Raw genomic sequence first — 11,904 nt, 5'->3', positions numbered from 1 at the left:
ATCTCGATATCCTCAAATTTAAATACAAAATGAACAATCCACGAAAACAACTTTTGGCGCTCTTGGATGGTGGCGTCTTGTCCGCCTAATACTAACTTCAAAGACTCTGGGATACAGAGAGGTTGTGCCCTTCTTATCAATACTAAGACAGAATGATTGCTGAAGACATAGATTGCGGAAGCGAAACAATACTAAGAAACCAATACTGAGAAACTTCGGATCTCTCTCCTAACATTTTTCAAACAAACTTTAAACACTAGTGGAATCTTGAAAACTTGCTTTAACATGACGATGAACAGTGCCTATGAATAGTAATCGTGAACAATAAACCCGCCAGAGAAAAAATTGAAACTTGAATTGAGATATAAGAACTCTTATTGTGAGAAATCATTTTTCTTCTTGAAACTTGACTTGAATACATACTGAAAAACTTAAAGAAACTTGATTTTTTTTTCTTGGTGAAGGATTCCTCTCCTAGTATACCACTGAATCTCGCTCTGATACCATGTTAAATTCTGTGTTAGTAGTGATGCTAGGAGAGTTGTGATATTAATATATTAGAAAAACCAAGAATAAAAACTGAGAAGACTAGAGATTGATTAGGGTTAGAATATAGAGTCTTAGAGTTATTGTTCTCTACTATACCCAGAGTAATTACATACTTATACTAAATTAAAACATGATAATATAAACTACTAGATATGGATGTCCACACTTATAGAAACATATGACTTTTTATATTGGACATATTCTAATACTGGCATATTCTAATATGATACATATTACACACTAATAGTTTCCACATCCAAAATAGTATACAATGCCAGAAAAATGGATGAGTTTGTAAAATTTAAAAAACTGAGAAAAGACGATGGTCAACGTTCATCGCAAATAGATTTAACTAAAAAGAAAATAAAAGGCACGTCACTCCGAATAATGTCCGTGGTTGATTGAAATAGACAACCCATAAATGACGGTCTTTGGCCATCACGAACGTTAAAAATCTTTTAAAAAATAAAATAGACGGGAGTTAATGTGACGTGTGAGATGAACTTAAGTTCAGACGTGTGTTCGAGTGTCGTTTGGGATATTTATTAACTAATAGCGAGATGGAGAATTTTCCCCATCCCTCCTATCAACTAATAGTCTATTACCTACGGTATATCACTTCCATTAGAAAGAATTTTTGACACTTTGAGTGTAATAATTTCACTCTATACCGTTTACACCCCCCATTAGAAATGCCCATTAGCAAGTTTTGTGTTGGTCAACAAATAAAATGAAGTCAGAGTCTCAGACCAGATGATGCTCCTAATTGCAATTCACATGTTGCCGAGCTAACGCGTGCCTGTCTCCTTAAACTTCTTCACGACTCGAGACTGAAACTTCTTTACAGATTTTGTTAGTTCAAAATAATTATATTTATTTGTACGAGTATTATGTGAGATTTTGCTTGAATTAAGGAGGTGTTGTCTGTAGCCCAACCCTAAACACATGTACTAACTTGGTTTTTTTTTAATGCAATTCAACTTACTTGGCGAAAAAAATATATATAGTTTTACGGTTTGACTTAAATTTTGAATTTTTCAAGATCAATTAACAAAGGGTTATTGGACTACATTGCAAGAAGAAGCTAGAAATTCTCCATTGAGCCCACCATAGGGAGGAACGGTCTTCCCAGCGTCTCTAAAACTCAGGAGTGACTGTTTGCTAATTTCCACAAAATCAAACTTTTAAGTAGTTAAAGTTCAGTTCCACAAGAAAAGTACGTAGTTGAAGCCGAATTGAGAATCTCAGTGGCCTTGGGAAATGTCCGAGTTCCACATCTGTTTGTTTGCACCTATGCGTCTTGGTATAACGTTAACACTGTATAAGATTAATTAGTATGAGTTTACTGTCTGTTTGTCCGTATTGCTCGATCTCTTGTTGATAGTTTGAGTTGTAGCTCATTCCATATTGCAATACCAGTTGAGTTTGAGGCTTGAGCTAGCTAAAAAGCGGATGGAGCTCGAGTAACTCCTTTCGTATACCATCTCTAAACTGGAAATTACCCCGACAGGCGACAGTGACTCTCAATTCTCAATCGTTACACTCTCGGTCGTGCGCAAAAGTTTAAAAGAGCAACGGCATAATTCAGCCAAGAAATCCGGAAACGTTTCTGCACACGTGTACGGTGGTCACAGCATTAAACAACGATCATGTGAATTATCGTGCATTCCGAGTTCTGACACAATTAAATTGGGGTTCCACCATGTGTAATAAACTCGGACATCTCATGCTCTTACCGAAAAGTGTTTCCGAAGATATTGTCCTCACTTCCTTTTGTTTCTTTGGAACGTGCACTATCAACATCTTGAAATAAGAGATGGACAATTGTAAGAAATTGAATATAAAAGGATCTCTTTGTGTCAGTTTCCCATTCACATGCTCATGTAAGTCATAACTAACCTAACGACCACTTACTCTCTCAGGTAGAAAATCTCAAGATAGGACGAAGAAGTATGGAAGAACTGAAGAAGATAGTGTTCCTTTTGCAGGAGAGAGATTCCCAAATCCTGCCTTTTGTCTTTGCCTAGTTCATATACAGTTGCATGGGGAAGATAGAGAAAAAGTTTGAAATTTCACTAACGCTATCCTCTCATTGTAAAAAAGATCGCGATGGAATTGGACAAAGAAATATCTGTCCTTAACACTATACGTGTCGTCAACAGAATAGCTAGACACTTACGAGCTGGTTTATGAAAAAGAGGTACTCAAAATGAAAATATGCTAATAAAAAACTCCCCGTAATCTTTTAGAACTGACGACATTGCAACTGTTACTGATTTGGATGCGTGAAAAAGGAGGATGATGAGAAGTTTGACGAGGTAGAGACGTAGAGTAAGCAATTGATGATGGATAGAACTAAAATGCATGATCCAGCACAAAAAAAAACGTCTGAAGTCGACTGTGATTGGTTGGTAAAAATAAAATAACAATTCAAATTCTCTTTCTATTTCATCTTTTCTGTTTTCTCTCTCTACACCAGCCAATCACAGTCGACTTCTGATGGTTTTTTTTGTGCTGGACCATGTGGTGTAGTCGCCCCCATTGATGATGACGAGCTGAAGGGCACTGTCGTCCTGTGGGATGTGGGAACGAAAGTAATAAATTTGTGTAGATTGGACTAGGCCAAAACTCATACTGTAGATTGCGTAAATCTATCTTAGTTTTGGGCCTTGCTACAGTAGAGTCTTTTCATTTCGGTAAGTGATATTGCCCGATCTAATGCCATGCATGCATGTCCTGCCTGGTTTGAAACTAAAGCCTAATCCATAATCAGTTAATCCTACATATTTGTTGAGGTTTTGCCAATTTCTCACTTAAAGTATTATTTCAGGAAGTGGTGCAGGGGAAATTTTTGTTGATGGGCTGCCTGCAAATTAAAATGATAAGATAGCAATATCACAATAGTATAGCGAGTCAGTGGAGGAAGGAGGTGGTGAACTTGCTCATAGAAGATGATTTCGAAATTGAATATGGGGATCTCATATGGCGAACAATGGTGATCATTTCTAAAAAAAAATGATAAATTGTAATGGTTATTCAAAAAAAATTATAAAAAAATGGTGTGATACAAAAACCGTGACTGTTTCCAAATACATGGGAATCTGATTAACCATATGAAATGAGTTTTAATAAAGGAATAATATATTCACCTAAGAAATGTACTAACTGTATTTTAAGGAGTTTGGACTAAGAGTGCTCTTTGGGTAGATGCAAGATATGAAGTTCTGGGCCATACTTTAAGTCCAAGCCCGAAACCACACTGGTCAGATTCCAAGTCCAAAGAAATAGTTTATCTTCATCTTAGAATTTTGTGAGTTAGCCCTATCGATTCTCAGTCCTCCGGCCCAGTCCTTTTTTTTTTTTTTTTTAAAGGTAACTTGTATTAAGCAAAAGAGTGGGGTTATAGGAACAATTTCAAGTGATCACAAATCTTAGAGAATGGGAGCACTAGTGTGAATGTCCCCTCAATGCATTTTAAGAATCAAATATGAAGTATGTAGAGTTAGAGTCTTCAATCCTCGAGAGTTCCACCATTGTTTTACACCTTTGGGTAATTAAGCTCCTTTCCTTGCACAAGAATCGGTTGAGCAATTCGTTTCTCGCCATGTAGTTGAAATGAGAAGCCACTCCATTTTGTGTCGTGCCTGTTCCCAAGTGGCCTTGCACTGCCAATGGACTTTATTTGTGTTGAAAGCTGCATGTTGACGCTTAGTATGAGTCTGCTTGAATTCAAAGTCTGGTCCAACCAAGCTCTAATTGTCTTTGTTATGAATTCAACAATTGTCTTGCATTCTGCGACATAGCATGTACACACCCCTAGTCCTCCTATTGTTGTCCCTGAATATAAGTCCCTACCCTTCCTAGCCCAAGATTTCCTCTACTTGAGCCATATGTGTTTGCTTTCAAAATACTTGGAGGGGGAATCCAGTAACATTCATGTATCTTTGGGGCCTTTCTTGGTCGAGATTGAAGTTCCAATATGTGGAGAGTAGCAAGATCTTGGCAAGAGTTACCCATGTGACCTTTAGAAGAGTTGTAGGCTGAGTGAATTGCCAATTTTATTTGGGACCAGACCTTGACATGACTTGGAGTTCCCCATCATAGACGACTTTGTTCTTCGCTTTCCAGACAGATACCATGCATGAGATAGCAGTGGTGGACCAAATGTCCTTTAGTATTGGGCTCCAATTTCTACTAACATTAATGAGATCTTGAAAGTTTGACATGTCCCAATTAATCTGAAAGATGTCTTTCAAATGATTCCACTGTTTGAAGGCAAATGGACATGTAAAAATAATGTGTCTCTTTGACTCCTCATGTTTGTGACATAGGCAGCACCTTGAAGTTTCTTACTCTCAGATTAGCATCCGTGTGTATGACACCCTGTAAGATCTTCCAGCCCACCCCTGCTATCCTTGGTTGATTTTTTGACTTCCATAAAAACTGTTCCCAAAGGGGCTTAGGTATTTTCTTTCTGATTGCTTCAAAGGCTGGGCAAACCTTGAAGTTGCCGTCGGGAAAAAGTTGCCATATCATTGAATCTACGATTTCTGGACATAGTTAAGGGAGATGATTGACATGAAAGCCTAGTCTGTTGAGGATCATGTCGGGTGAGAAGCTCCACTAGTCGTCATTAATGCAATCATTGAGTTTTACATTCTTATTTGCCCAAAAGGAGGTAGCACTACCTTCTATTCTGTCACAAATGGCTTTATTCCCAAGCCAGTTATCCTTCCACAATCGAATGTCGCGACCATTGCCAATGCACCAACCAGTATGGATTTTCATTTAATTTCCTTTAGAGCCCAGTTATTTACTCCAGTCCAAACATTGGATGACTTACTTGAGGACCAATCACCATTCCTTGCTATGTATTTCCCCCTCATAAAATTAGCCCAGTCATTGTCTTCATTAAATAAGCTCCAGGCCATCTTCATGATCATTGAGAGATTGATGTCCTTTAGCCTACGAAGCCCAATCCCACCTTCTTCCAAGGGTTTGCAAGTTTTCTCCCACGCTAGAGTCATAAGTTTCATGCTCGACGAGCTACCAGACACATAAAGTTTAAGATAATAGTTTCGCACTCTCGAACCACAGCTTGTGGCCACTTGTACAAAGCCATATTGTATATAAGTATGCTGCCCAATACATGTCTTGCTAGTACCACCCGTCCCTTGAAAGACAACATCTTGCTAGCCCAGCTAGCTGCTCGCTCGAGCTCTAATGTTTTCTATCATTGGTGCTAGAGTTGCTCTTGAAACTCTTCCAGTGATAAGAGGGACACCAAGGTATTTTTCAGGGAGAGAGCCCTCTTTGATTCCTAATAGATTTTGAATCTCATTTTTCTCTGAATTTTCATTTTACTCATAAAAATCTTACACTTCTCTTTGTTGATGTGCTGGCCTGATGAGTCTTGATATCTGTCAATGAGGAGCATAAGATGTTTAAGGAACCTTCTGTTTGCATTAGAGCAAGTCCAATGGGGGGCTATATAAGTTACTAAAGGCAAATATAGCACCCCAACCACAAAATGTCATTCCAATGGGGCTGCTAAAAGGGTCTTAAATTTGGAAAGAGTAAAAAACTCAGCCAAAGTTAAGACCTTCGCTAGCAACTGCTATAATAAGTTCAGGAGACGAACGACATAGTTTCTACCGTTTCTGTGTTAAATTTTGACGGACAGCAGAAACTATGTTGTCCGTCAAAAAAAAAATCAACTTAAGTTACAAAATAATGGACGGACGGTAGAAACTATATGTGCTATCCGTATCATTTAGCACTTCAAAACAAAAAACACAATTAGATTGGTTTTTTGATTTTGGGGTGCCAAATTTGGCTGGGCAAGCTAAAAGGCCTATGTGGCACCTTTTAGCAGCTCAATTTAGCAGCTCTCCATTGGACTTACTCTTACTGAAAATAAAGATGTCATCCATGAACATTAAGTGAGTAGGACTGGAGAACTTAGAATCAATGATCATTCGCTTGAATTTTCTGTTAACAGCTCAACCACTCTATCCCTTTACTTAAATTGTCTTTTGCAAATGCAAAGAGAAGGGGAGACAGAGAGTCCCCCTGTCGAAGGCCTCTCCCAGCCGAGAAAATTCCCACAAGACCTCCATTTATCATGATTGAGATGTTGTTGTTATAGATGGCTTCTTTGTTCCAGTCAATCCACCTTTGAGAGAATCCAAATCGGGATAAGATAGCCCATAGAAAATCTCAGTCAAGTGTATTGAAAGCTTGAGATATGTCAATTTTTATACCAATACTTCCTCCATATCTAGAGACCTTTAACCTATTAACTAGTTCAAAGGCTAAGCTTATGGCTTGGTGAGAGTTTCTTTGAGCAATAAAGCCATCACGCTCCTTGGATATGACCCTTGTTGCAATTGGCATGAGTCTAACTAATTACTAGAATCTTTGTGATGACTTTGTAGGCAAAGTTGGACAAGCAAATTGGTCTGAATTTGCTAAGATGGTTTGCATTTCTTTCTTTAAGCACCAGAACTAGAAAATTGGAGTTGAAGCTCTTTGGCATTCTGCTTTTTCTGAAGAAGTAAAGGACTGCATTGCTGAGATCTTGACCCACTATACCCCAACAAGCCTGAAAAAATCTTCCCCCAAATCCATCTGGACCCGGAGAACTATTTGGGTCAAGTGCGAAGACTGCATGTTTAATTTCATCCGAAGTAGGCAACTTGACAAGTGAGGCATTTTCTTGGTCAGTGACACTCTGTGGAATAAGGTTGATGAGCTCATGATCTTGAGTGTGCACCTGTCCCTTGAATTTAGATTCATATTGCTTCACTATGTGGTCAGAAATAGCTTCTTGGGCTTTTATATATCAAGTACCCGTTATCATCTTTAATTTCTCTAATCATAGATTTTGCCTTGTTCCTCTTTGTCAATGCATGGAAGAATTTAGTGTTTCTGTCCATGTCGTTGTCTAGCTTTGCTCTTGATTTATGTTTCCACATGAGCTCCTCTTGTTGCAATAGGGATTCCACCAAATTCTCTTTCAGTGCTACCTCGTTTGCAAGAGTCTCGTTGTTGCAATCGAGCTCAAAACTTTGTTGAAGCTCTTCTAGATTTTTAGTTTCGAGAGAAATTTTGGAACCAAGATGACCAAATGAGTGCTTGTTCCAGTTCTTTATTGCACCTTTAAGTGTCTTTAGCTTCTGAGCTAGTATAAAGAGTTCATCACCCTCTCTATGTACTCCTCCCAGCTATTCTTGACCAATGCCATAAAATCAGGGTGAGAGAGCCACATATTAAAGAACTTGAAAGGAACATTTATGGGCTTGGGGATGCTCTTATGCTATCCAATCAGAGCGCATGGTCAAAACATAATCTTGCAACGGCTTTGAGACCCTAGTTGGGGAAGGAATCTGCCATTCCTTATTATAGAAAGCACGATCAAGGTGACTCATGATTCTTTTCGTTCCCTTCTTTTATTACTCCATGTATAAAATAGGCCTGAACAAGGAGCCTCTAGCAGAAAGTTGTTATCCATCCAGTCTCTAAAGTCACCCATTGCAGTGGCTGATGGCCATCTGCCACCTTTTTTTTTGCAATGTAAGGTAAGAGTTGAAGTCTCCAATGATAAGTGTTGGTATTTGGAGAGAGCATATGTGCGAGAGATCCTGCCAAAGTTGCCTTCTATACAAGTAGAGAGAGTGAGCATGAAATATAGAAATAGATAGACCTTGATATTCTACTAGCTGTGATATGCTGATAAGACACACTAATAACAGTAGGGTCTGATAAGGTAGCTTTCCAAAAGAACCAAAGATTAGAGACTCTTTGACCAGAATCATTAGTTGCCATCGAATGATGCATTTTGAGAGCTTGCATTTGTTGGGAAATGAAATTGACATGTGTGATTTTTGGTTCCACAATGCCTCCGGCCCAGCCCATATGAAGTAATTTCCTTTAAGCAGCCTTTGCCTTTTTTTTTAAAGCAAAAAGGGAGTCACCCCCAGTGGAGAGATTCTCTCAATGGGACTAACACTTACAAAGGTCAATCAGTAGGGATTTTGTCGAAGCTCGATCCAAACAAAAGAATGGAGGTGCTCGACCTCCCCTAGATGCTAGACTATGAGCTACAATATTTAAGGATCTATTGATATATAAAGTTTTACAGTCATCCAACTTTGAAGAAATAAAATAAATCTCCTGAGCAACAGTCATCGCTTTTCCATGGTAACAACTAAGTTCATACAATCCGTCAAGATCATCAGTTTCTTGACCTTCATTTTCCTAGCTAGCTCTATTCCTCTGAAGATGGCATGAGTCTCGATCTGCCTCTTCTGGAACTCTAGCTGTAGTCTTGTCGTGTCTTGCACCAATGCAAATGCCATTATTAGTCCATAAAGCAAAACCTAGATCGGTATGGGAATTTGCATCCATACATGATGCATCTGTTGAGACATAAAACCAATATTGGTCTATATTAGGCCAAGATTCAACTAATGCACTTTTAGTGCATTTCATCCCTATATTAGATGTGATGAATGACGAAGCCTTAGTAAGCTAAGGGTGCTTGCAATAAAGTTATGACAATCTTTGTTAAAAATGGTGTCATTTCTATCTAGCCAAATCGAATACATAATGGTACCCATAATGCTAAGCACATCAATAATAACATATTTTGATGAATTACTATCAATAAGCTTGCAAATAATAGAGTAGAGGTTCTCACTTGGATCCCAGTTTTCAGTTCTAATACACTGGTTAGGAGCATACCAGATTCGCCTGATGATGGTGCAGTGGAAGAGGGCATGTGCAGTGGATTCGACTTGATTACTACACCTTGGGCAAATAGCACACTGAATGATATGTTGAAAGTGAAGATTCTCTCTAGTAGGCCCGCAACCCATTTTTTACTGCTTTCCAAAGGAAGATCTTGACCCTCTCTGCTACATTTAGTTGCTAGATGAAGTTCCAAAACTGAGGATCATTCCTTCCATTGTTGTACAAGTTTCTGCTAAGGTACATGTACACATATTTGACCGTGAGTTCTCCATTATTATCGCCCAACCATTTGATAGTGTTTTCGTGCCTAGTTTGGCTTAATGGTATTTTCATAACCTCATCAACAATAAAAGGGATGAAGAGATTATTTATGATAATAGTGTTCCATGTTCGATTGTTGGGATCAATCAACTCAGCTACTGAATTAATAGCATTAGGCCCTAGGGGGCATATGGGCTTTAGAGTGGGTAACGTAGAAGCAGCCTTTGTCTCTAACCATTAGAACCTTCATCCCTTGTGTTAAAGCTTCATGCAATTGCAAGCACATACACCAGTATTAACTAGGCCTGGGATCATTGATCCCATCAAGCAGCTAAATGCCTAAAACCACACGTATTGAGATTTTGAGATTTATAGGGAGAAAGATTCGAGCAGACTGTATAATCCAGTAATTTTGCAGCCTTTTATTGTGGAAAATTACAAAATGGTGGAAGAAACTTGAAAAAATCATCCCTATTAATCCATTATTTAACATCACAAAACAATTTATCCAAGAAAACTTTGACATGAGACTAAAGGGTGCTACGTGCAGAATGTGTTATGCGCTTTGATCAGTAAAATCTTGTTCTACACAGACACAACTGCACAAACATAGACATAGACATACTTAATTGTTGCAATAGATATAAAACCTACAAAAAGCTATGCATCAAGACTTAAGAGTAGTTAATCCGGTAGCAAACAGAACAGTACAGAGTTTGCTGGAATCTTTCCTAGTTTCTACAAAAAAAAAACGTATCATATACACTTAACAAAAAGATTTTCCTGCCAGACGATCATGAGCCAATTCCAATTAGCCTCAAAATGTTGTTTTCAGGTCTCTTCCAGTAGAATCCGTGAATGAAAAGAGGCAGCAGATTGCAAGCAGCAAGGATATAAATCATCATTGCGTGCTTTCCCATCCACTCTAGAACAATAGTTGGGCGTCTATATCCACACACATCAACCAGCCCATAAATTACAGTAAAGAGGATTCCAGCTGCACCAGCTGTAACACATGTGTAGCTTAAACTGTAAAGGGCCTTGTTCAAATGCATTCCAGAAAAGTTTAAAATAATTCCCATGGCTACAAGAAAGAAGGCAGGGATCAGCCAGTGCAATATTCTGTTCTTGTGTTCCTTAAAATGTACAATAACATGACCATAATGTAACCCAATCATGCAAGTAACAACTGCCATCACTGAGCTTAGTATTCCTTCAGGTTCAAAAGGAGACTGGCACCAAGAAGGAGCACCTTCTGGAAGCGGACCATGAGCTGGGGAGTTAATGCTACATTGTTTTGTCCTTGAAAATGTACTACTTTTTCTATACAAGTGCTGAATACCCAATAATGCACGATCTATCATTCCAACAGCATTACAAGCAGGTCCAGTTTCTCCCCTTACTCCACATTTCACAGTCATGAATGTGCCTGTTGCAACAGATGCACTACTGCCTTCACTTGGAAGTTGGTATTTCCAATCAGAGACAAACAAACCGTATAATAGAGTCAAATGCACAACAGTAAGCACAAGGACTACCATCCACTGAAATTGGTACTTCTTTAGCAATGGCAATTTTGATTTAACAACATCATCATCGCGCTTGAGCCAAATCTCGCATAATGCAGCCAGCAGATATGCTATTGCAATTCTTTGTAGTACACCCATCCATCTGAAATATTGAATATCAACTCCATAAGTTAAATCATTGAAACCGTGGAAGTAGCCACCTTGGATCACCAGACCTACAACCAATAGTTTTAATGCCCGAAGAACAGCCGTTCTAGTTGCAATAATTTTGCGTGGCACTCTCTTGTAAGTAAGTCCAAGTGCAACTCCAACAATGAACAAGAAAAACGGCATGACAAAATCTGCTAATGTAACACCATCCCATGGAGAGTGATTTAATAGCGGACATAAACCTCCAACATCATCAACAAGTATCATCAGTCCAACAGTGAGTCCACGAAAAACGTCAAGAGAAGCTAGGCGGCGCTTTGAGGAGGCCGCAGTTTCAGACACCCCGACACTATTAGGGATTATAATACTAGTTTCGTGGCTGTCACCGGCAGAATCAACAACATTGACAGACGACGAGTGAACACGAATATTAATGTCTTCATTATTTGTAGTAGAATAACCTTCCTCCATGTTAACAATCTTCCTATCGTCACATGAAGCTTCCATTATTGCCTTATTACTGTTCTCTTCTCTCTTAAATAGTTCACCCCGGCCCAAATTAACAATCTCACCCCAAAGTTCTTCAAATTGATATTTTTCTCTAATCAAACCAACGTTTTCCTTTTCCTCGATTTATTTATAGAATGCTGATATATATATA

General features: G+C 38.6%; 1 protein-coding gene across 1 annotated transcript; it reads right to left on the bottom strand.

Moving 5' to 3' along the window:
* Positions 1 to 10,358: 10,358 nt before the first annotated feature.
* LOC147495537 (uncharacterized) lies at positions 10,359 to 11,790 on the bottom strand. Its single transcript, XM_086564181.1, has one exon. The coding sequence runs from the start codon at positions 11,748 to 11,750 to the stop codon at positions 10,359 to 10,361; it is 1,392 nt and encodes a 463-aa protein (XP_086420307.1). The 5' UTR covers positions 11,751 to 11,790.
* Between the last annotated feature and the right edge of the window lie 114 nt (positions 11,791 to 11,904).

The sequence above is a fragment of the Coptis chinensis genome, chromosome 6 (assembly GCF_015680905.1).
Source record: "Coptis chinensis isolate HL-2020 chromosome 6, ASM1568090v1, whole genome shotgun sequence".
NCBI lineage: Eukaryota > Viridiplantae > Streptophyta > Magnoliopsida > Ranunculales > Ranunculaceae > Coptis > Coptis chinensis.
The sequence above is the reverse complement of the archived record's forward strand: the minus strand, read 5'-3'. Positions and strand labels throughout refer to the sequence as shown.